General features: G+C 35.2%; 3 protein-coding genes across 3 annotated transcripts in view; all 3 read left to right on the top strand.

The window, feature by feature from the left end:
- Positions 1 to 5,704, top strand: LOC145325072 (uncharacterized). The gene is made up of 7 exons (XM_080167902.1): positions 1 to 139; positions 363 to 452; positions 850 to 990; positions 2,029 to 2,154; positions 2,573 to 2,711; positions 3,013 to 3,094; positions 3,514 to 5,704. Exons 1-7 carry the CDS (start codon positions 30 to 32, stop codon positions 3,756 to 3,758), a joined length of 933 nt encoding a protein of 310 aa, XP_080024028.1. The 5' UTR covers positions 1 to 29; the 3' UTR covers positions 3,759 to 5,704.
- On the top strand, positions 5,631 to 22,174 carry LOC145325070 (thioredoxin domain-containing protein 5-like). The gene is made up of 11 exons (XM_080167901.1): positions 5,631 to 5,821; positions 6,343 to 6,462; positions 6,801 to 6,944; positions 7,177 to 7,333; positions 7,724 to 7,800; positions 8,043 to 8,114; positions 8,566 to 8,695; positions 10,327 to 10,406; positions 11,607 to 11,720; positions 20,454 to 20,570; positions 21,524 to 22,174. Exons 1-11 carry the CDS (start codon positions 5,636 to 5,638, stop codon positions 21,611 to 21,613), a joined length of 1,287 nt encoding a protein of 428 aa, XP_080024027.1. The 5' UTR covers positions 5,631 to 5,635; the 3' UTR covers positions 21,614 to 22,174.
- Positions 22,168 to 23,598, top strand: part of LOC145325073 (uncharacterized) — an 11,378-nt gene continuing 9,947 nt past the window's right edge. The window contains exons 1-2 of the mRNA XM_080167903.1: positions 22,168 to 22,267; positions 22,748 to 22,844. Of these exons, the coding sequence (XP_080024029.1) occupies positions 22,210 to 22,267; positions 22,748 to 22,844 (155 nt within the window). The 5' untranslated portion in view covers positions 22,168 to 22,209. The remainder of the gene's footprint in view (positions 22,268 to 22,747; positions 22,845 to 23,598) is intronic.

The raw sequence follows: 23,598 nt of genomic DNA on the forward strand, positions 1-23,598 counted from the left end.
GACATCGTACTACTCCATAACATAAAAAAATGAACACATGTAAAAATTGCAGAAAGGATATAGAGTGTAAGAAGTGTAACATAGTATTGTCCAATAATGATGAGTATAACCAACACATGAGGGCTCATTCTAACCAAGAAGGAAAATATTGTACCATTAAGCTAAAAGAAATTAAAAAGGAGAATCATAAATTTGAAGAATCATTGATGGCAAAACTTTGTAGGACTGTTTAAATTATAATGAATATTTTACCATTACTCTGCTAGAGGCCTCTAGAGTCCCTTATGTGGGGTGGGGATATGCAAAAAAATCTACTAAAATTAGAAAGATATTCTTAACAAAATACAATATTAATGTACAACAGAAGTGAAAAAAGAATTTTCTTGCGAGGTTTGTGGAAAAATACTCAAGAGTTTATCAAGCCTTAGACTTCATGTTAGCAATCATGAAAGGTATTTATTTTTTTTATTTTCTAATCGTGTATCTTTCTATCTATATCCTTCATGTTATCACTTTTTAGAAAGGTAAAGGCTATATAATATTTACATCTGTAGCCATATACATACATATCTATTTCTATTTAGTGTTTCCATCTATCCACCCACCTATATAATCCATAATTATCTATCCATTTCCCCTATTATTTAGCAATGTATTCTTATATCTGTATATACATTATTTGTTTACTAGTTGCTTCGCTCTTAGCCAATAGAGGAGTTGGAGGTCACGAAAATAGCCTCAGATATTTTAAAAGCTTCCTAGAAGAGTACATCCCATTCATACCAGCAATTTCCGTTAAGTTAAGCTTCTGACAAAAAACCTTTCTACCTTATCTATCTATTTTTTAAGGAATATGGCCTGTCATATTTGCAACGTGAAATTTGAGTATAAGAACCTGTACAACAAGCATATGGCGACAGTTCACAATGTTGAGGGCCCAGAAAAGAAAACTCCCTGTGAGCTCTGCGGTAAATTGGTCACAAACCAGAGGTAATACCATCTTAATTTTTTTATTAGTCAAGCCTTGTCTTATGAGGAATTTTATGGATAAGACAATGGTCGATAAATTGATATACATCCCTAATGATGATATAATAATAAGGGGGGGGGGAAGTTTTGACACATTTGCGTAAACAGGGAGCATAGGCTTTATCTTTGGACTGAGAGGATAGGTTATTAGGGATAAAATCATTCTTATATGATAAATTTTCCCAAGTTTTAAGATTTTTTGGATAGGCCTCCAGGTTCCGGAGCTCCAGGCCTCCAGGTCCTCTCTGTACAGGTAAAAATTAAAAAAATAAATTTTTTTTTAAGAGTTAGAAGTCAACCTATGAAACAAAATATGCATATTTTTGAATGTTATTCACATATTTAAAGAAAAAAATGCAAATTTTGTTTCATAAGTTGACTTCTAACACTTCAAAATATTTTTTTTTTTCATTTTTACCTGTACAGAGAGGACCTGGAGGCCTGGAGCTCCGGAACCTGGAGGCCTATCCAAAAAATCTTAAAATTTGGGAAAATTTATCATATAAGAATGATTTTATCCCTAATAACCTATCCTCTCAGTCCAAAGATAAAGCCTATGCTTCCTGTTTACGCAAATGTGTCAAAACTTCCCCCCCCCCCTTACCCCTTGTTGGTCAATTTAGACACTACTAGTTTGGAACAACAAATCAAAATTTAATAAAAGTCCCCATAGTTTTAAGCCAACTATTAAGAAGATACCGTGGTTGGTTATGATACTTTTAATATAAGTGTAATGTAATTTTAGTCCAATGTCTCCTCCCTTCCTGATGGTGTTTTTATTGTATGCTGCTGTTCAAGATCTATTATTTATGTAATTCCTATATTTGAAGATTTTTTGGACAACGAGCAACAGCTGTTGTACTTATTTTGTCCCTTCGTTATTCCTTTACCACTTTCTTTAACATTTTCTGCTGTTTTAATGGGAAAAAAGGAGGCAAAATATGCAATTTTTCTGCTCTCTGTTAGAAACAAAATTGTCTAATCAAAAATCACTTTTAGATTAAAAGGGCATATGAAGACTCACCAGAACAAGTACAAGTGTGGCACGTGCTCGCGGGCATTTACAAGCGAGAAAGAGTTGGGCAGCCATATTTGTAAACATTACACTTGTGATATCTGTGACAGGTAGGTTTCTTCTAAAAGTTTAACCCGCGATTGTGGCTCAACACGTAGTGCATCCGCTCTTCGTCGGGAACTAGGTGGGTTCGAATCTCGGACCAACACCGCGTCATAACTAAAGACGTTAAAAATGGTTCTTGCTGCTGCTATGTCAGGTGCGTAACATAAATAGTAAGATTAGGGGGAATGCTTTGGCCCATAAACAGACTTAACTCATTACCGTGCACAGTTAGGACTTCTCAGACAAAAGTCGTGTAATCACAGGGTTGGTTGTCTGTTGGATGTTACTTAAAAGTTGTAAGTCTAACAAATAAGAAAACGTAATATTAAATTTTGTTGACTAGTGTAATAAACAGCCCAATGTCACCTCAATCCCTCCCTGATTAGTGATCATGAATAACAGATCTAATATTTTATTCTTTAGGAAATTTGTATACCAGCGTAACCTTGACTTCCACAAGCGGGAGCACGCGGGCGAGGTTATGTTCCAGTGCGATATGTGCGAGGCTCTCTTCCTCAAGAAGAATAGGCTGGCGGAACACAAAAGATTCCTTCATTTCAAGGTTTGTCTAATTTTCATGATAGGAAATTTTATAATGTAGTGGTAGTTGTACGAGTTTCCTTTCGCTTAATCGATATTTTTCTTCTTTACATCCTAGCTTTTCAAGCCCTGGAAAGGTTTATAACTATTTTGGAGGAGGGTACCTAACTTCCCAAGAGAAATCTCCACTATAAAAAATGACCCATTAAGATTAGATTTCTGCAACTTCCTAACTGTACTTCTACAATTTTATAATTGATTCCTATACAATACAAGTTTTAAGCTATTAATTTAATATGCATCCTAATTCATATTTGATTTAGGTTCGTCGTTACAAGTGTGATATCTGTTCTAAAGATTTTGCTGTGAAGAATGGCTTGGATAACCATATGCGTTCACATACAGGTGGGGTTTTAAAATTTACTAGATATATCATTTTATTGTCAGTGATTGTTCTACTGGAACCTGTAATCTGGTGAAACTTATGATTATACATTGATGTGCCTATGCATGTATGATACTTGATCTCCATTTTCACCGAATCTACTCTATAATTCATTTTGTCTGTTCGTCCGTCAGTCAGTACATAACGCTATAGACAGCTGTTTTTTGTGAGGTTTTAGAAACCATTTAAACTAACTCAGAGACCCAATAGACCAAAAATGTACGCAAGTTTACAAATTTTTTTTCCAAAAATATTATTAAACATCTAGGTATTTACTGTACAAATGTATCCTGAATTAGACTGTATTTTTATTTTTTATATAAACTTTTTTCAAAATGAGGAATGATCATAACACAAGTGAAAGAACTTTTTTGTTTAGGTGAGCGTCCATTTAAATGTGAGGACTGCGGACAAACCTTTGCACTGAACAGCTCCCTATACACCCACAAAAAGCTGCATAGTAATGAGTTACCACACGAGTGTGATGGATGCCATAAAAGGTTTAGAAATTCTGGTAACCTGAAGACGCACAGGGAGAGAAAACTTTGCGGAGTAACAGATAATGATTTGTTTAAGAATAATGTGTCCGCAGATGATTTATTCAGAACTAATGTAGAAAACTAGAGAGTGTCACTGTCCATAAAACCAAAAAAAAAATATATTCAATTTTTACCGTATGTTCTCTTGTAAAATTTAAAAATAGTCTTCAAAACATCAACAAAATCAAATTTTATTAAGAGCTCCAAAATTATTAAGTAAAGATTTCAATAGCAAATAATTTTCAGGGGGACATTTGGCTGTTTATTACTCTAGTCCCAAACGTTTTATAATAACATTTCCTTATTCGTTGGCTTAACAGATTTCTTAAATGAATTTTGATTTAATGGTTCATTTAATGAAATGTCAATACGTTTCAATCTCTAATTGTAATCTACAGAAGGGGTAATTTGTGTATCATCATTGTGGTAGTACCGCCAAATGTCCTATCCCTCTGTGATTTTACTTTATCTTGCCTTATTTTCTATAAATTCAAGATATTTTTTTATGTGTACACTTTATATACTCATTTTTACCGGTATTTACCTTCCACTTTTCTTCCTGATATTTAAGCGATTAAGGGAAATCTATTAAAGTTAAATGTTTACTATTTTTTTCTGTATGATTTATCTATCAGAAAAAAATCACACTAAGAATTTCCATCTTTTTTTAATTTACAAACTTTAGTCCCTGCCTTTCACCACCATCCAATTTTCCAGCTACCAAAGGCATATTTTCACGTATGGACCGGAGGGGAAATAAAATTACCGTTCATTGACCTATTCCTAATTCCCTGGATTTGAGTAAATTTTGAAAATGCCACATCATCATCGTAGAATTATTTGACGATTTCCTTTAACTTTGAATTAAACCCCTAAAATAAAATCTTGTATTAATTTGACAGTAATTCAAATTAACCCTTTTCAATTAAAATAGGAATATATATTATATATATTTGGCATCTTTGCTCTTTGCTAATTTACTAATTAAAAATTATTGGTGGCAAAGTTTGGACATTACTAGTTTGAAACCAACCAATCAAAAGTACCAACGTGAAGATAACGTGGTTATAAAACTTTGGGTACCAGAAGTATTAAAAGTCCACTGCCTCCGTGAAAAGATTGAGGGGGGGGGGGGGGTAAAGCTGAGATAGAAAATATGAAATATCTTGAAATTTATGAATTACTAGGGCAAGATTAGTTGTTATCTTTACAGCAAACAATAAAGATAGAACAATTAAGTAAATTACTCCATGCTAAAACAAGTGTTTTTAAATAAGATTTCTGTATTTGGAAAACATATTTAAGTTTCCTTTTCTTTATTTTCTTTAGTATTGTTGTATGTAATAAGATTAGAAATTTTTCGACTTTTAGAAGCTTAACTTTTAAAACTTACTGTTTGTTTAAAAGCCTGTTTCGTACAAATTATTCATTTTTTTGGGAATTATGTTATAATTTAAAGCAGTATTATTAAAAATAAAAATATCAGTTAAAATGAAATATGTTTAATTTTGGTTGTTCGAGTTTCCTAAAGGAAAAAATGTTTAAAGCATTATTTTTATCCCTAAAACATACCAAATACTGTAAAAATAATCGTCTATTTAGTTATATATATACATATTGTTAATTGTACATTAATTATGTAACTGTAAATATTTTACTTTTTGAGATTTCAAAAAATCTTCGAAAATTAATCCTTACTCCAAAGTTGGCAGATTTTTCTGTTCTTGAAAATAATTTGCGGAATTTTTGTAAAGTCGTCGTTGCTTCAAGTACCGACAGTACACTCATGTAATCAGCTGATTTTTTGCCTTACATCGCACTTTAATAGAATATTCCATGCTGATAGGATCAATAATGATAGTTGTTTTTAAGTGTTTAAATATAATTGGGCATTAAATATGTACCTTAACTATTGATAAACCCTGTTATACAGGTTTTTTTTATTAAAATTTAAAATTCATAATGGAATTTTTCCACTTTGGCTTTAAATTAATATCTTATAAGAATAATAAAGAAAATGGAACTTCAGAATTGAAAATGTTACGATCAAGCTTGGTTTATCTGTGTCTGGTTGGTTGTCTGTTGGGTGTCAGAGCCGAGGGTGAGGAAGCGCCCAACGCCAAGGAACTCACAGAAGATAATTTCAAGGTAATCTTTAAAAAAAAAAATACCCATAGCTCCGGTATTTATTAAAAGCGGCGCTAGGTTTTTTTTTATATATAAAAATTTTCATATTGTACATTTGTTTCAATAATGAGCATAATTGCAAGAAATTTAGGTTATTTATATATTCTAAATAATATTTTAAAATGACAAGATTATCTTTTTAATGCTTGCTAATCTAAAATCTTTTAAACACTATAGGTAACCATTTAATAATGTTATTATAATATAATATTGTTTTATTCTTTAATATCAAAGTATATTCAATCAATATGTATCCTGTTTTTCTTCTTTTTGTAGCTTCCACGATGACATATATATGTTTTAAGTTGACATGAGACGTCTTGTCTACACTTAACCCTCAATGATTAGGTTTTCGCTGCTCTCTATAAATTAATTTAATTGATATTTACCCCCATAGAAACTGCTTCCCCCATTTTTACCCTCCCCCCCCCCCACACACATTTTAGACACTGTTTTTTAAGGTTTATATATATAATCTCTAGGATGAAGTTAGCGCTGGTCCCCACTTTGTCATGTTCTTTGCCCCCTGGTGTGGACACTGCAAACGTCTTGCCCCCACCTGGGACACTATGGCCGAGAAGTACAACAAGGACGCTGAACTGGTAAATATTTCAATATATTATTGGTTCTAAAATGTGGGAAACGGTGATGGGACAGGAATAAATCGACGGACAATAATCTTTTAAATCCATGATGTATCAGCTGTACACCAAAACGATGTAAGCGGCCTATAGGCAGCGCTAGTTATATTTTTTTTGCTATTTCTCCTGGGAAAGTTGTAGTACCCTTCCCCCCAAAAGTTATAGACTTGTCCAGGACCTATGAGAAGCTACAATATAAAGGAGAACCGCATTGGTTCATTGTTTAGCGAGAACCTTTGGTAAATACACACAGACAGAGATCCATTTACTTCATTATTATAAGGATTATATCCATCTAGGAGGTAAAGATTGGTAAGGTTGACTGTACCCAGCAGACAGCTCTGTGCTCTGCCCAGGACGTGACTGGCTACCCCACTCTCAAGTTCTTCAAGTCTGGCGCAGAGAAGGAGGATGGTGTCAAGTATCGTGGCAACAGAGATCAGGTTTATTTACTTCAAATATTTTTTAACAATAAAATAAACATCGTTAGTAAGCAAAGTTAATTTAAGGGGTACTAAAAGTTTTTAAACACATTTTCTCAGTCGTTGGCTTAAAATATTGGGTGTGTACACTGTACATCATTATTTTGTTCATTGTACTAAGGTCTCTGGCAAAATATAAGCCAAAAGTTGTGGGTTTTTTTCTAGTTCAAAGTACATTAATGTTTTTTACTAGGCTGCTCTTGAGAAGTTTATCCGCGAAAGCATGGGCCTTGCTGAACCCGAGGCTGCTGAAGCTGCTCCTGAGAAACCAATGGATTCCGAAGATGCTGAAGTTAAGGAAGGACTTTCCATCCTCACCGAGGCCTCTTTCAAAAAGGCTGTCGGCTCAGGTAAAAAATATCTAATTTGACTAATGATAACATTTAGTCTGTATAGTGATTAGAAAGGTACAGCCCTTTGATTGAAAGGAAAGTTTTTGTTTGTTTCGGTGATTGAGAAACACTAAAGACACGAAAAATTCAAATCATCACAAATACAATTACCTACCCTAAAACAAATCACTAAAATCATATCGTATAAAAAGAGTGCTAATCTCGAACTATCTTTGACATTGACATCAAAATTGAATGCAATTTTTTCTAACTTTGTGTGCTTTGCTTCTTATGAATGTTATTATTTTTGTTTATCTTTGCATTATGTCATTTGCTTGGTTTTAGGAATTAGAATAGGTATTACTACTTTTTAAAAAATTGGTTGAAGAATTTAATCAATTTATTTAGGTGATGCTTTTGTGAAGTTCTATGCCCCCTGGTGCGGACATTGTATCAAGCTTGCTTCTACATGGGACTCTTTGGCCAAGGAATGTTTATACACAGTTTTGAAAAGTTGACATTGTTACCCTAAAGTTATAGTAGATTGCTCTTAATTACCTACCCCTTTTATATTTTAATACCTGTAAAGTGTAAATATACCTGCATTTTATAAGTATTTTAATAAGTAGGTGGTGGTTAATTTTGTAGGAAATTCTTTATCATGGAACTTGCTTAGAAGCTTTACCTAATTCATATGAAAATATTTTGTATCAACAAACATTTAAAAAAGGAATTCGAAGCTGACGATAGAGTAAAGATTGCCAAGATTGATTGTACTGCTCACCAGTCTGTCTGCAAGGTAAATAAATAAATGGTAGAGTTTCGGATAGATGGATAGATGATTAAAAAGTAAAGAATGCTAAGATTGATTGTACTGCTCTCCATCTGTCCGAAAGGTAAATAAATGGATAGATGGGAAAGATTGATTGAAAAGATGGATAGATGATTATTGAGTAAAGATTCCTGAGATCGATTGTAAATGTACTGCTGACCTATCTGCAAGGTAAAAAGATATAATGGAAAGATTTATAGAATAGATGGAAAGAAGAAGGTTGATAGATTCTGATAGATGGATGAATTTATTGATTAGATCGATTCAATTCTTAAACTTGACTTACAGAATGTTATGTGGATGAGATACCTACATTTAAAGTGACAACAAATGGACATAATAGAACTATAAATACATCAACAATAAGATGCATGAACGAAAATAAGCAACTCTAATCTATTTTTAAAAATTTAACAAGGATAACGAGGTCCGTGGCTACCCTACTCTGGCCTACTTCCGCAACGGTGCCAAGGTGGAGGCCTACAAGGGAGGACGTGGTCTGGCTGATCTTAAGGAGTTTGTCTCTGCCCAGTTGGGAGTTGCTGCAGGTATAGTTTAGTAGCGAAGCTACTCTATAATTCGAAATGTTCGTTTGTACAATAAAGTCTGGGGTAAACTTGAATTTCTCAGCTGCTTTTCAAGATATATTTTTGTTAAATATTTCGTGTACAAAAGAGCATCAAGTATATAATTTACTTGGTCCGTTGTTCTGGCGGTCATGCTACAAAAGACACGTATTTATAGTGCAGTAACAAGTGGGGGTTTCTGACACTCCCCCCCCCCCCCTCTCCTTAAATAAGAATAAATAATTGAAAAGGAACGGATAGACTGACCGGTTCTGACCATGGAAATGTTCATCGCAATTGTTTATAGATATTCACGATAAACCGCACATTATCTTATAATATAGCAAGATTATCTCCCCACAGAGAAATTGGAGGTTTCTTGCTTATTGGACATAAAAATCACTTAGACAAAATAAGTTATTGAGTAGTTTGTGTACTAAAATTTACATACTATAATATATATCCTAATTCATATTAATGTTAATGAATGTTATTCTATTTGAACTTTATTCTCTCTGTTGACATTAAAGAATTTTCAATAATGTGTATTGCATGATTAGTTTACTTTTTAGTTGCGAATATACTCAATAATTGAAATATAGTACGTCCGTCAGAAATGGAATAAGAGAAATGTGAATTTCTCTACTATTAAAGAGAGACAACTGAAATTTTTGGCTAAGATTCTCTGTAGCAATGAACATTTTGTATATAATTTACTTGGTCGGTTTGTCTGCATGCCGGTCATGCTAAAACAGACAAATATGTATAATACCATAAAAGGTTTCGTGATTTTCTACTTATTTATCATTGAACATCTAGTTTTTTTTATCTCCCTTCGTTTGTTTGCCAATACGTAGTTTTTTTTGTACTTCTTTACTTACCTATGGATGTTATCATCCTTGTTAATTAATACAAATACCAACAGTTTCTTTAGTTTAATTGTTTAGTTCTGTTTTATTTATCTACACGAAAACTTTGTTTAAAAGAGTTAATAACATGGGAACCATTGCTGTAGTTGCTTGTTCTGACTTCGGTAGGTAAAAGACTAAATGAGAGGGGGATGGGGTAACAATGTAGAGATTTAGTAAGCAAGGTATAAAGGACAACTGAAAAAGCTTATTTATTGCTATATTATATATATTTCTAACATTTTAACTAGGGTTGGCAATCCGGATCCGGAATTCGCCCAATTTTTGGCCAAATTTGGTAGGCTAAAATTAGCGTCTTGAGTTTTTTCTTCAACTCTTCCTCTTTGAAGGCAAAGATTTTCATCATTATATATAATATCTTTTAAAATCTGGTTCGATTCTCGGAAGTAAATTATAGAGAACACCAAGAACATTGATTTTTAGGATATATTTAGCACTTAATTTTAAAAAAATTAAAAAATTCATTAAAATATTGCTAGAATCCGGAATCCGCCAAAAATAAGAATTCGGAATCCGCAAGGAATCCGACACTTTTTTTTGACGGATTCTTTAAGAATCCGGAATCCGAATCCGGCCCAAAAATTCGACAGATTGCCATCACTAATTTTAACTTATCCATTTAAATGTCTATCTACCTACTGTTCTATCTATCTATCTGTCCATTATAAATAAATGTTCATCTAGGAGGTGATGCTGCCTCCGCTAAGGAAGCTGAGCCTGAAGCCCCCACTGTTGTTGCCAAGCTGGACAAGGACTCTTTCAAGGTAAACCTATATGGTCCAGTGGTTTGTGAGATCTTAATGGAAAGACAGTCATTATTCTACTTAGTATTATCTTTATCTTTAGAATTTTTCTATGTGCATAGGGGGAGGGTTTGTAATATGATACCTCTGAAAAGAGACTAAAATAGCCTAGAACTATTACGAAGCCTAAAGTATTTTTAGTAGCAAAGCTACTCTATAATTCACTTAGTCAGTCAGCCCGTAACGCTAAGGGGAAAATGGGATTTACTCAGCTCCTATGAAAGATAGAAAGCTGATAATTCTTGTCAACATTCTTATCAATATGGAGCATAAGGGGGGGGTTTTTAATGCAACCATCTCGTAATCAGTGAGCAAATGACACTTAGAATTCGAATTTCTATCTGAACTTTTGCATTAGTAATCCTTGGTAGGTATATTTTCCCTAAATCGAACAAAAAGTTGGAAAAGTAACGGCTAGCGGCTCAGCCGTTCAGCCGTTTTTTTGCCTATTTTTAGGGTAAATCCATCATCAATTACTTAGGAATCGACTTTTTAAAACATATTTTTGGTTTAATTCATGTTAAATGATAGCAATAACCAATTTTAAAACTTCTAGTACCAACAGCTACCGTCTAGAACCGCTTGATAGCGTTTTGGAGTAGAAAAGAGTATTGTGTTGAGAGAGGTTTCGTGACTAATTTGCAATATAGATATCAAAAAAATGGCGAAACAGCTGAGCCGCCAGCCGTTAGCTGTTACTTTTCCAACTTTTTGTTCGATTTAGGGAAAATAGACCTACCAAGGATTACTCATGCAAAATTATAAATGGAAATTCGAATTCTAAGTGCCATTTGCTCACTGATTACGAGATGGTTGCATTAAAAAACCCCCCCTTTTGTATAAAATATCAATGGCAGTCGGACTGCTTTTAAGCAGCCTTTTAGTCGCTTATAAGTTTTTGCATATTTATTTGCATTTATCTCTCTTTTTTTCTTTGTTATGATAACAGATAATCAGCTTTATAAATCACTTTGTCACTTTGCAACGGATATTTAAAGATACTAAAGGCAGTGTTTCGCTTATTGAAGTTTGGATAAAGAGTAAAGACATATTTACCTTTTATTCTTCTTTCTATTAATCCCCGGTTTAGGCGTTTTAGGTATTTTACCAACAAGCAAAGATGTTTGTCTATATTCTTAACCATAATTTCTTTTATCATAGGCTGGAGTTGAGAAGGGTGTGACCATTGTCAAGTTCTTTGCCCCCTGGTGTGGACACTGCAAGAGACTGGCCCCTACCTGGGAGAAACTTGCTGAACACTTCGTGGATGTCGAGGTAATAAATAACTGCTCTTTAAATAGTTTTATATGTTTTGTAAAACGGGTGTTTTTAATAGTGTCTAGTCGAGCTCAAAAACATTGAAATAAATTGATAATAAAAATTTGCATTGCAGAGCTCTGTGATAATTGAGTAAAAACCGGCTATTTGTAAATTAGCCTATCTAATAAACCATGTATTAACAGCACCGAACTTTTCCGCCATTCTTAATTAGCATTGCTTATCATACTGAAATACAAACATACATCTTATAGACTAAAACTAAAACCTCATCTGGAAATAGTAATACAAATGATATAAATGCAATGTGACATGATCTTATTTTATTAGCAGCGGACATATGATCAATATCAAATATAACACAAATAACATGATAACATAATAATCAAAATATCAATATATAAAACAGCGGTGGGAGATGAGTGCATTGATGTTGGTCCCGGACTCGAACCTGCAACATCAAATGTTTAACATTACTTAATGTTTCTTACCATCTTGTTTCCTCCTATGGGCTTTTCGTTCCTTTTTTGTCATCTTTAGCAACTGCAATTCATCGTAGAGTTTGTCATTCTCCACACGCAGCGACTCTTTGATGTCTGTTAATTTATCCGCCAGTCTATCAGCTCTATTGTGTGCTTCCTTCAAGTATCTGTTTTCATCCTTCAATTTATTCAACTCGGCTTCCATCTTAACGTCGCGAGCCTCCCTGACGAGCTCGATCTCGAGGCGAAGGCTCTCGACCTCGAGCTGATACCGCGTCAACTCCTGGCACTTAGCTGTGTATAGCTCCGCGATCTTGGACGTTACCTTGGAAGCCTCGCGCTCTGTTGAGTGGGGGTCGTCTTTTCTCGGCATCCTGCTGACTCTGTTCAAGAGCCTCTCCAGGGCTGACACCGAGTCCGGCGTCCTGGCACCTCTCTGGCGGGCTCCCGAAACGAGGCTGTCGGCCCTCTCCCGGGACAACGTCCTGTGGCTCCCCTTCCTCGTGCTGACGCGCCTTGACGCGCTCCTGGTCCTGCGACCTCTCCAGAGTCCACGGCTCTTCAGTATGGAAAGGATCCTCTCATCCTCGGTGTACTCTGGCGTCATCCCCAACGGGCAGGGGATGGGCAGCGCCTCCTTACTCGGTTCTCTAGGCAGCCTGGGACTCAGATAGGCATGAGAATGATGCTTCTCCGTCCAGGTGGTGTTGACCACCACTGCTGCACTGCTGGGAACTAGGCCTAGTGCTGTCTTATTCCACCATTCGGAATACATCTCGGCGAAGGTGAAGAGCTGGTTGCCTCTAGGCTTCAGGTACAGCTTATGGAGCGAAAGCTGCTGGTCGCCAGTCTGGGCTGTATACATACGGATCCAGCTGTTGAGGTCACCCAAGTCGCTCCAGTAGCGTTCGTTGTCCGGGCAGTACCTCAAAGTGCTCCATGTCACGCGGTGACGGCCCGATTCTAACGAGGCCTCCGTCACTGCCTTTATCACCGAGGTGATGTCGGCATAGCTTTCCTCTAGAAAAAAAGCTGTTAATACATCAACCGTGATGTACATTGGCCTCTCCTCTCTCTCCATCGCCGACAGGAGCATCTCTCCGAATTCCTGGAGAGATTTTTCCTTCAGGTGAATGTATTTCACCTTAGCACCGGCTGGGGTCTCCAATTCAAAGTCCGAATAATGAAGGTGGATGGGTCCAGTCTGCTTGACGACCTTCGGCTCGTGCTTGTCCCAGTCCTCGTCGGAGCTCTCCTGCACGCTCATGTTGCCGCTGTCTCTTCTCTCAGCCATACTGAAATTTTTGAAAAAAATTAGATTCTTTGAAAAGAAAACAATTTTTGTGAAAACTTGAAATAGCTTAAAACATTAGTTATTGGGAAACGGAAAATTTTAAAGTTTTACGAAACCTTTGGGAATTGTTTGTAAGGAAAAATAAACTACTTTTTTTGTTAAATAGATCTTGATTGTAAACACAGTAGAGAGAGTTAGGAGATAACAAAAAAACTTTTGGATAATGTTAAATTATAATGCTAAACTTGATAAATTTTACTCGTATTTTAATATTTGTTGTAAAAAATTCAAGGAACAAAATAATTTTTAGAAAATGACAACTTGTGTTCAACTTTTATTGTCATAATAGCCGCGATGATTTTTTGAAAAATATTTGTCAGTGATTTTATTTTTAAAAATATAAAACGACAAATAATGATTTGAATAAAAAATCTGAAATAGAGAAAATTGCCTAAATTAAGAATTTTTGGATAAATTCTTTACCTTGGAAACTCGAGATGGTTTATTTGGAAATCAGGAGGTTTTTTGCTGTAAAACAAAGCGAAAACTGATGCTTTATTTCGGATAAAACACATGAAAAGTCACTTTTTTGAGAAAAATAAAATCCAATGGTAATGAAACACGTCTGATCAGATCCGTGGTTGGTTAAAAAAGAACTTCCGTTATTGTGAAAAATGCCGCGTATTGCGCTTTCGTTAGTTGTTGCGTCGTTGTTGGAAAAAAAGAAGTTTAATTAGTTTACTTCCGTTGTTTTGTATCTACAACGTAACTCGTAGTTAGTTTAAAGTCGTCTTTGTAATAGTTTTTGATGGTATGTGATTTACCTTTCAAGTGGTTGTGAAATTATTTTAAACTTTTGAAAATATTAAATTGAATTAATTATTTGAACATGAAGAAAATAAAATATGAAAAGAATTTTTGTGCTATTGAAAAAAAAAAAATTAAGGGTAAATTTCATCTTTGAGAAGACAAAATTTGATATTTGTTTGAAAACTTAATTTTTGATAGCTCTGATGTATTCAGAGCCCAGTTTTCCAGATTGTAGGATCATCATGAGCTTTGTGGGATTTACACCTTTCTTTGTCAGGATATCCGCGGCTTGAAGATCTCCTGGCACCCAGACTAGTTTCTTGATGTCTCCTTCCTTCAACCACTGCTTCACCATTCCTATTTCTCTTCTTAGCCTCCTTTCACTGACGTCAGTGGAATTGTGAGTAGCTTCATAGGCGTCTTTGTTGTCCACAATGGCTGTGATGGGGAAATCGTATTTTTCACCCATGATTTCTCTCAAGAACCATCTTGTGGCTATTGACGCATCTATGCCTGTGGTAAGGCTCATCGTTTCTGCTGCAAGTGTGGAATTGGTGACTCTTTGGATCTTGTTTGATCTCCACTCGATTGGAGCGCAGTCACCTGTGATTGTATTGACTAGGAACATGATATATCCCTGTGCGCTATCGACCCCGTTGTTGAGGTTGCCAAAGCTAGCGTCTGTGAAAGACCAGATTTCTACATTTTTGAAATCCTTGAGGTTGCTGATTTTTATCTTGGCTACGTCTTTGAGTTTCATCATGGTTTTCCTTGCAGCCTTAAGATCAGCTACCTTGCCTCCTTGCATTTTCGTTGATGTCTCAATCATCTCAAATGCAATATCTGGTCTGGTGGCCCTGACAGTCCAGTTTATGGCGCCTGTCATTTGTCTTAATAGTGTTAGTTCCTCAGGTGTCATATCCTCGTTGACTTGGCTCAATCTTTTTGCCTCAATTTGAGGAATTCTGACTCCTTCCACATATTTCTCTTGATCAAGGGTGATGCCATCTTTTGTTTGATTGAGCATGAATCCTGTATACATGAAGGATTCACTTTCTGACTTTCCCATTTGGAAAGTTTCAAGAACTTGGGGTAGAATTTTCTTGTTGAAAAATTCAGTGCCACAGTGAATAAAATCATCAACATGTAGGCCAATCACTCCTTCTAGTTCTCCCTTTTCATTGAGAAAGTAGAAGAATCCTGAGTCATAGGCTGATTTTTTGAATCCCAGTTTTTCCAATCTATTCTTGACTTTTTCGTACCATTTCTTGCTTGCATCTTTGAGACCATAAAGACATTTCTTTAGTCTCCACAGCTTCTTTGTCAGGTTTGCTTCTTTTGGAGGTTTTACCAGAACTGTTCTATCTAGTTCATTCCCTTGAAGAAAAGCAGATTTTACATCGCTTGCACTGATTTGCCAGCCTTTTGTTGCGGCAATGGCTAGAATTATTCTCAATGTATGTTTATGCATGGTTGGTGATTCCTTGGGTACATCATGAATCTCTTGAAAACCTTTAGCTGTCAATCTTGCTCTCACTTCCTCTCCTTTCATGGTCAGTACCCACAGTGTGGTTATGTACTCTTGTCCCTCATCCTCTATGATATCGTAAGTATCAAAGTGTTGTAGTTTGTCCAGTTCTTTTTGTTTAGCTTCCAGTGCTTCAGGAGTGTTTGTTTCGTCCTTCGCTACTAAAGTGGCCAATACTTCTTCCGGAAGATTTTTCTCTGAATTGTCCTCTCTCTCTCTTCTTTCAACCCTTGGTTCTTCCACTTTTCTAATCTCCAGGTTTTCGATATCGTCACTTAATACTTCACCATTCTCAAGACTGAAATTATACCAGTTTGGGTACTTTCCTGTTCTTTTGCAACTGCTGGTGACTGTTGCATTGTGCCAAGTGCCATCCAGCTTGATTTGTACTTTTTCTGCCTTTTTGAGTATAGTTACTTGTATTTTGTGAGATTTGCTTTTCTTACTTGGTCTACCAGGCTTCTTTTTTTCTTGTTGTCCTGATTCCTCTGTGTTTATATCTTCATGGCTATTTTCAGACCTATCATCTGTAGTATTATCTTCTGTTTCTGTGATTTCATCTTCAATTTGGGCAAGATCGTATTGAGAGATTTCCTGAGTGTTCTTTGTGTGTGTTTCCTTTTCTTCCTTGCTTTCAACTTCTTTGTTTGTTGATTTATCCTCTGTTTTTGTGGTATCTCCTTCTTCTATTTTTATCTTGGCAGCTAGTTCCGGTTTGACTGGGTGCAGTCTGTTGGCATGAATTTGTCCAAAGTACTTTCCATGTCTCACACAGATCACTTTGCCATCCTGATATACCACTTTACCTGGTCCTAGCCATCTATCATCTATCTGTCTTCTGTAATAAACATAGTCTCCAGGACTGTATATGTGTTGTGCGGTTCTCATCTTTGTTCTGAGTGCTCTCTTGAGTTTCTCACAGTTTTGAGTTTATATGTATGCGGCTCTGCACTCATGTAAGGCTTTCAGTTGATCTTCTAGTGCTTTGCTGTGACTCTTTGCCTCCAGTACATTTGGTGGTTCGTCAATAATGTTTGGAATGTTTGGTTGTCTTCCAAAAACTAATTGGAATGGTGAAAATCCATGTACTGTTGACAGGGAGTTCTTGGCTGCACATGCCCACGCCACTGCACTTTCTAGATCGATACCAGGATTGTCTGCTTGTACTCTTACTACAATACCATCTGCCAGTCCATGTACTTTCTCGGAAATCCCATTACTATGGGGACTGTATACAGCAGTAGTGAGAACTTTGATATCTAGTTTGCTCATAGCTTCCATCATTATTGAACCTGTGAATTCTGATCCATTGTCTGTCAGAATTTTCTTTGGCTTTTGGAAGTATCTAACCCAATGTGTCATAAAGGCTTTTACTACTTCCTCAGGTGTCTTTGATTTTAGTACCGTTCCAACGGTGTATCTTGTGAAATAGTCCACCATGTAGAGAATGGGTGTGCCTTTTAGGATTTTTAAGTCCATTGCTACACACTGGTTGAAATCATTAGCAAGTGGGTATGCTACTGATGGTCTATCTGGTAATCTCTTCTTCATGATGCATCCTTCACATCCGTCAATGATCTTGTCTATCATTTCATCAAAGTGATCATGCCACTTGTCTGCTCCTTTGAGAAGGTCTACAAATTTCTCTTTGCTTCCATGCCCAAATTGCTTGTGCAATTTAGTGAGCATCTTGTATTGATCTCTAATTGAAGCTTTCTCTAGATCAATTAGCATCACATGTTCCATGACCATTGAGTCTTCAGCATCATCTTGTCCAAGGAGGTTTATGATGTAGTGACCTGCACTCGTGGTATGTAATTTGATGGGTTTTCCATTAGCTGTGGCTGTGTCATTGATTAAGTTTATAGTTATGCCAAGCTTTTTCATGTGATCTTTGGATAAGAGCAAAGGTATGTCTGACTCTATCACATCAATGGATAGCTCATGAATATCATTAGCAATGATAACTGGAATTTTGTATATTCCTTGAGATTTTAGGGATTGTTGGTTACCAAAAGTAAATGAAGTTTTACTTTTATGTGGACCTGAGAGAAGGTGTTTTAAATGCTTTGGAATAGCTTCCATGTATATTTTTAGCCATTTCATACCTGTTACACTGCTTGAACAGCATGTGTCCAATGCAGAAGCATTTAGTGCTTCAGCTGTGAATTTGGATAATTCATTTTCATCGGTTGTGAAAAAAATGTGTTTTTGAGTATCATCTTCAGCATCCCTTTCTGCTTCTATCTCCTTTAGTATGTGTTCCGGAATGTCGTCTTCCGTGCCTGAATTTTCGCCTTCTATTACAAACGCCTGCCTATTTGTCCTCTGGTTCCTATTAGCATTTTGGTTTTTGGGATTGTATGGGCAATCTCTTTGTAAATGTCTTATGGACATACAATTTCTGCATTGTAAAATGCGTCCCATTGCGTCTTTTGAGTTTATCTGCCCCCCTTGGTTTGAAAAATTATTGTTGCCCTTATAGTTTTGGTTATTTCCCCCATGGGTGTTTTTGTAGTTACCCTGTGAACTTTGGTAATTGTTCCCTTGTGAATTTTGAAAACTATTTCCCTGCTTACCCTTTTGGAAATTTTTTCGCTTGGTCCAGGCAGCGAATGCCTCTTCGTGTTGTGCCATAAAGGCATCTGACAGGGTGTCAGATTTTTCTTCTTTATTGAGGCCAAAGACATTAGTGAGCATGTCGAACATTTTTGATTTAACATTTTCGTAGAGTTTGTCGTCATTGGATAGATCGACTACAGAGTTTAGTAATTCTATTTGCTGTGCCGTGAGGTTGGCATTATTCATAAGAAAACCTGCTTTTATGTCCGTGGACAGTGTGGTTAAACCTGCATTTTCCGCTTTCGCTACTAAATATTCAAAATGTTTTGCGTATTCCGCAAATTCTTGCCCTTGTTTACGGCGATAATCAACGATATCACGGAGACATTGAAATTTTAATGATTTTGACGGTTTACCTATATGCGTATCTAAAAACTCTAAAATGAGGTCTACGCCGTTTTCTGCTGCCGCTATCGTTTCTGGGCGATGCTTTTGAAAAAGCTGACGCTGTATGTTATCACCGAATGATTCGTGTGTGTTTTTTATACCAATGAGGAGTAACGCTCCTCTTTTTGACTTGGGAATGTCAGTAATAATGTTCCATAATGTTACATTATCTTTGTAGTCTGAGTATAGGGAGTAATCAGAAAGTTTGGGTGCTTCCTGAGTGATTTTAACTTCAGTCATTTTTGGGGAGTGAGATGAGGTTTCAGTATTTTGGAAAAAACTTCGCCTCTTATTATTATTAACAACCCTTTTCCTTTTGATTTTATCTACACAATCGTGTATGGATATACGGTTGTACTTTTTGTCTTGGATATGACGTGGTTTCGTCCTTCCCATTAAAGTGTTGTTGGTTTACGCTACTATGGAAGGTTATTATCCTTGCGATCTTTTTTTGGGAAAAAAAAAATCCGATTGTAGTGAAATAAAGTTTGGATATTTTATTTTCGCTACTTGTTGACGCTGTGTGTCCTTGTTGTGCGTTAATTAAAAGAAAATAAAACACATAGAATATTTCTTTTATTGATACAAAATATTATTTATTTATTTAAACACAACTTGACTATAACTATAACAACTATGTTTTTGTAAAACAACAAATGTTTATGACAAGACAAATCTTTGTAAATCATGCACCGGCCTTACTACGGGCCTAATAATTGGAATAATTAAATCACTGGCCTTGCTACGGGCCTACAGTTTATTTCAGAGTATGATACAATGCACTTTTGAAAATAATCACCGAACCTCTACGGGTCTAATCTTTGGAAAATTAAATAGCAGATAAAGTGGTGTGTGTTTTTACATGGTTGCCGTAGATCTTTTATAAAAAAATACAAGCTGCTGCTACTATTTGATAATTGAGTAAAAACCGGCTATTTGTAAATTAGCCTATCTAATAAACCATGTATTAACAGCACCGAACTTTTCCGCCATTCTTAATTAGCATTGCTTATCATACTGAAATACAAACATACATCTTATAGACTAAAACTAAAACCTCATCTGGAAATAGTAATACAAATGATATAAATGCAATGTGACATGATCTTATTTTATTAGCAGCGGACATATGATCAATATCAAATATAACACAAATAACATGATAACATAATAATCAAAATATCAATATATAAAACAGCGGTGGGAGATGAGTGCATTGATGTTGGTCCCGGACTCGAACCTGCAACATCAAATGTTTAACACTCTGCAGAGGTGGTTTGTTTATTACTTTAAGTTATGTTAGGTTAGGTACTGGGTAGGAGGGTTAGGGCTCCAAAGAAATATATACGTTGGAAGAAAAAAAAATATCAAAAGAGATGGGGGTGGTCGTCAATAAATCAGTTTTTATTTTGTTAGTTTACTTTTAAGTCTTCTCGGTCTTCTTCGATTGTATCTCATTCTCTAGAAGATCAGAACATAATATTGAATCTTTTATCGCATTTCATTTCATCAGAAGGCATGGCTCTGAAGGCTAAGGTAGACGAGTCTAGCTTTTGATTGGAAGGTCTGATCATGATCAAGTTTATACATTAACATTTTTAATGCAGGGAGTGAGTGTTGCCCACGTTGACTGCACTGTTGAGGAGAACAAGAACCGTGCCCTGTGCGACGGGGAGGGTGTCAACGGATTCCCCACCCTCAATATCTACAAGGATGGCGTAAAGGTAGTTTTCTTTTCAATGCACTGATATGGTTCTCCTTTAACATATAAAGTAATAAGGTTTTTTTTGTCTGTAGCTAAGAATCTTGCTAACCGCTGGTTCTCCTTTACAATGAAGCTTCTCATAAGTCCTGGAAAGTTTTACAACTATTCGGGGGTGGGTACTAATAAAATCCCAAGAGAAATTGCCCATAGAAAAAAATGACCCCTCCCCCAAAATTTTTAAAAAAAATTTCTTCCCTCTCTCCCTTGCTTGCTCCCAGAGGCCTCTAGGGTCATATCTGCTAGAACATAATAGACTGTTTGTCATATCTGTTTTTTTTTTATTCTAAATCATTTTAAAGCTCAAAATATGTTTAAACCAAAACAGCTGTGAATTTCATCATATAAAACAATGACACGTCATTTTAAGTTTCTAATCTACGTATGGTGTTCACGCAAAAAAAGTTATTCGACTATTTTAGCAATATTTTATACTAATTTATAAAGTAGGTAAGCATTTTTGGGCCTGTCCGTTAAGATTAAGATTTAGGGGGAGGTACTCAAATTTTTAAAATAAAAAAAATTCTATGAGGATATTACCCAGATTTTTTACCCTAAGGGGATACCGCTAGTTTGCCTTCAAATTAGATTTAAAATTTGCTGCATATTGCATGAACATAATATGATAATGCATACTTTTAGTCTGGCTTCATATTCAGACTATTTCAGTCAGTTGGAATTTTATTTTCTGTGTTTGTGTACCTAGTTAGTTGATAGTGAAACCTTTAAAGTTGAATATATCTTTATTATTGGACATATTTCATCATTAAATAATAACTAGCAAGACAGTTACTTTAATGTTGCTTTTATAGATGCTATTTCTATGACGTCACACATGACACTTTCTGCTGTCCCGCTAATTCAGTTGTTGGTTAGACCTATGCCTGCTTTAATCCTATCTTTTTTTTATTTTAGGCTGGTGAATACTCTGGCAAGCGTGACTTGGATTCATTGATCGCTTTTGTCGACAAACACGTCAAGGGAGAGGTCAAGGACGAGTTGTAAACTTGCTATCCAAGCATCTAGATATCAAGAATTTGATATTCAACCATACAGATACATAGATATCTAATCCATCGAATATTACATCTAATTTGTTGTGAAATTTTTGTTTTTAATATTAATCTATTTAAAAACACAACTTGCTTATTAACATACTCCTTAGCAACTAAAAAAATCTCCCAAATTTATATGAGCTTCCCCTTAATCTATTTTATGAGTTATCAATTCTGTGATTTTAAAATCTATTTTCCCCGATTTTTTATTTAAATTGCTCAAATTTTACCATGATATTTTATCCCCATATTTATTTAACATTTTCATGAAATAATGCACAAAGTTTTTAGCATTTAGTTTTGTTGCCATTTTAGTTAACATAAAACTGGTTATGTAATAATTGTAATTAAAAATCATTAGAATTTTTATACTTTTATATATTAGTATAATAATAATAATCCTAATTGTTATTTATAACTATATATGTGATGAGAAAATAATAGTTTTTTGTTGTTTTTATTACCGCATTTAATTTTATTTGTTACCATAATGAAAATGTTTCCAGACAAATTATATAAGAATATAAGTAGCGCAGCTACACTATAATGGAGGCTGTAGTAGATCCGGGGCCGAACGGCCAACCTCCGGAGGATGAAATACATGGTAGGTATAAATATTAAACAAGGATAGTTGGGTCATAAAGTAGTGTAGTTCAATGTATACCAATTTATTCCAAGTGTTTCGTCTGCTTCCATCACTACGCCTTTTATGGACATTATCGATTTTGTTAATGAAATAAATCTCCAGATACTTAGATTTCTTCATTGCAAAGACTTTCTGAATCTTTCCGAAAGGGTTCTTTGGAGCTTGAAAAGTATTTAGCTTTAGGTATCTAAATTGATAAGACAATGGCCGATTACATCCCATTCCCTAATGATTATTCATAAAATTACCTTATCTGTAGATAACAATTAGTGGATGAAACGTTTGGACCCTTAACCTTATGAAACCTTTTGTAGTAAACAGCTCTTTGTCCTTTTCCTCCCTAATCCATCTTCCTTTGTAAAAAAAATCTGGATTAATTTATTTTCTTATTTGGTTTTACTTGTTGAAAATGATTATTATATTCTTAATTTATTTTAGAATCGACAACGGAAGCCTATGTAGAAACTGTTGATGACGGAATAGTTATGGGCTATGATGAACAATCTTATTCTTATTTGCAAATTATCAAACATAGGTAATATTTTTCTTTTTATTTATTGATATAGATGTTTAATTGAACAACTTAAAATGGAACATTTGGTTAATATTCAATTTAGTCACAAAACATATTGTTCAAACTTCAATCCAAGCGATGAATTTTTTCGTCGATAGGTTTATCCTATAAAAAAATTAACTATTTTTGCAGGGTTTCGGATCCGCATTGATTTTATGCGGATCCGGATCCGGATCCTCAAAATTTGGTCAGTGCGGATCCGGATACGGATGCGGATCCGGATCCGAATCCGGATCCTACTGGATCCGAATCCGGATCTTTGACAATAAAAAAAAAATCACCAAATTTTTCAAAAAATTTTATTCTTTAATTCGAAGTCAAAAATACTTTTAATTTTCAAGTCTGAACCTAAACTTTAAAGATTGGCTCTCATCAAGAGAATGTCTGAGATTTTATATAAATTTAGGTAGATTTTTCCATTTTTTCCGCATTTTTTGGAGTCTAAGGATCCGGATCCGGATCCTTGGACTCAAAAATATGCGGATCCTTGCGGATCCGAAACCCTGATTTTTAGCTGGCTTATCATATTGATGTAATGAGAAAAAATAAATTAATTTTCGTGCTAAATTGTGTACACTTTTTAACCAATAATGTGGACGGATTGTTTTTACACTGTATTCCTACAGGTCCAATGATGGGATTGGGGTTCTTGGCTTTCCATAGGTTAATGGAAGATAAATAAATATTCCATCAACTCTTTCTAAAGTTGTAATTC

The sequence above is a fragment of the Acartia tonsa genome, chromosome 7 (assembly GCF_053477335.1).
Source record: "Acartia tonsa isolate MP-2025a chromosome 7, ASM5347733v1, whole genome shotgun sequence".
NCBI lineage: Eukaryota > Metazoa > Arthropoda > Copepoda > Calanoida > Acartiidae > Acartia > Acartia tonsa.

What these genes read in the sequence shown, in the direction of transcription:
- LOC145325072 (XM_080167902.1), top strand. Translation starts at nt 30, where the DNA reads ATGAACACATGTAAAAATTGCAGAAAGGATATAGAGTGTAAGAAGTGT. An exon ending in CATGTTAGCAATCATGAAAG is followed by an intron (nt 453 to 849) that starts GTATTTATTTTT and finishes CTATTTTTTAAG; the next exon opens with GAATATGGCCTGTCATATTT. An exon ending in CCATATGCGTTCACATACAG is followed by an intron (nt 3,095 to 3,513) that starts GTGGGGTTTTAA and finishes TTTTTTGTTTAG; the next exon opens with GTGAGCGTCCATTTAAATGT.
- LOC145325070 (XM_080167901.1), top strand. Translation starts at nt 5,636, where the DNA reads ATGGAATTTTTCCACTTTGGCTTTAAATTAATATCTTATAAGAATAAT. An exon ending in CAAAAAGGCTGTCGGCTCAG is followed by an intron (nt 7,334 to 7,723) that starts GTAAAAAATATC and finishes CAATTTATTTAG; the next exon opens with GTGATGCTTTTGTGAAGTTC. An exon ending in CCAGTTGGGAGTTGCTGCAG is followed by an intron (nt 8,696 to 10,326) that starts GTATAGTTTAGT and finishes ATGTTCATCTAG; the next exon opens with GAGGTGATGCTGCCTCCGCT.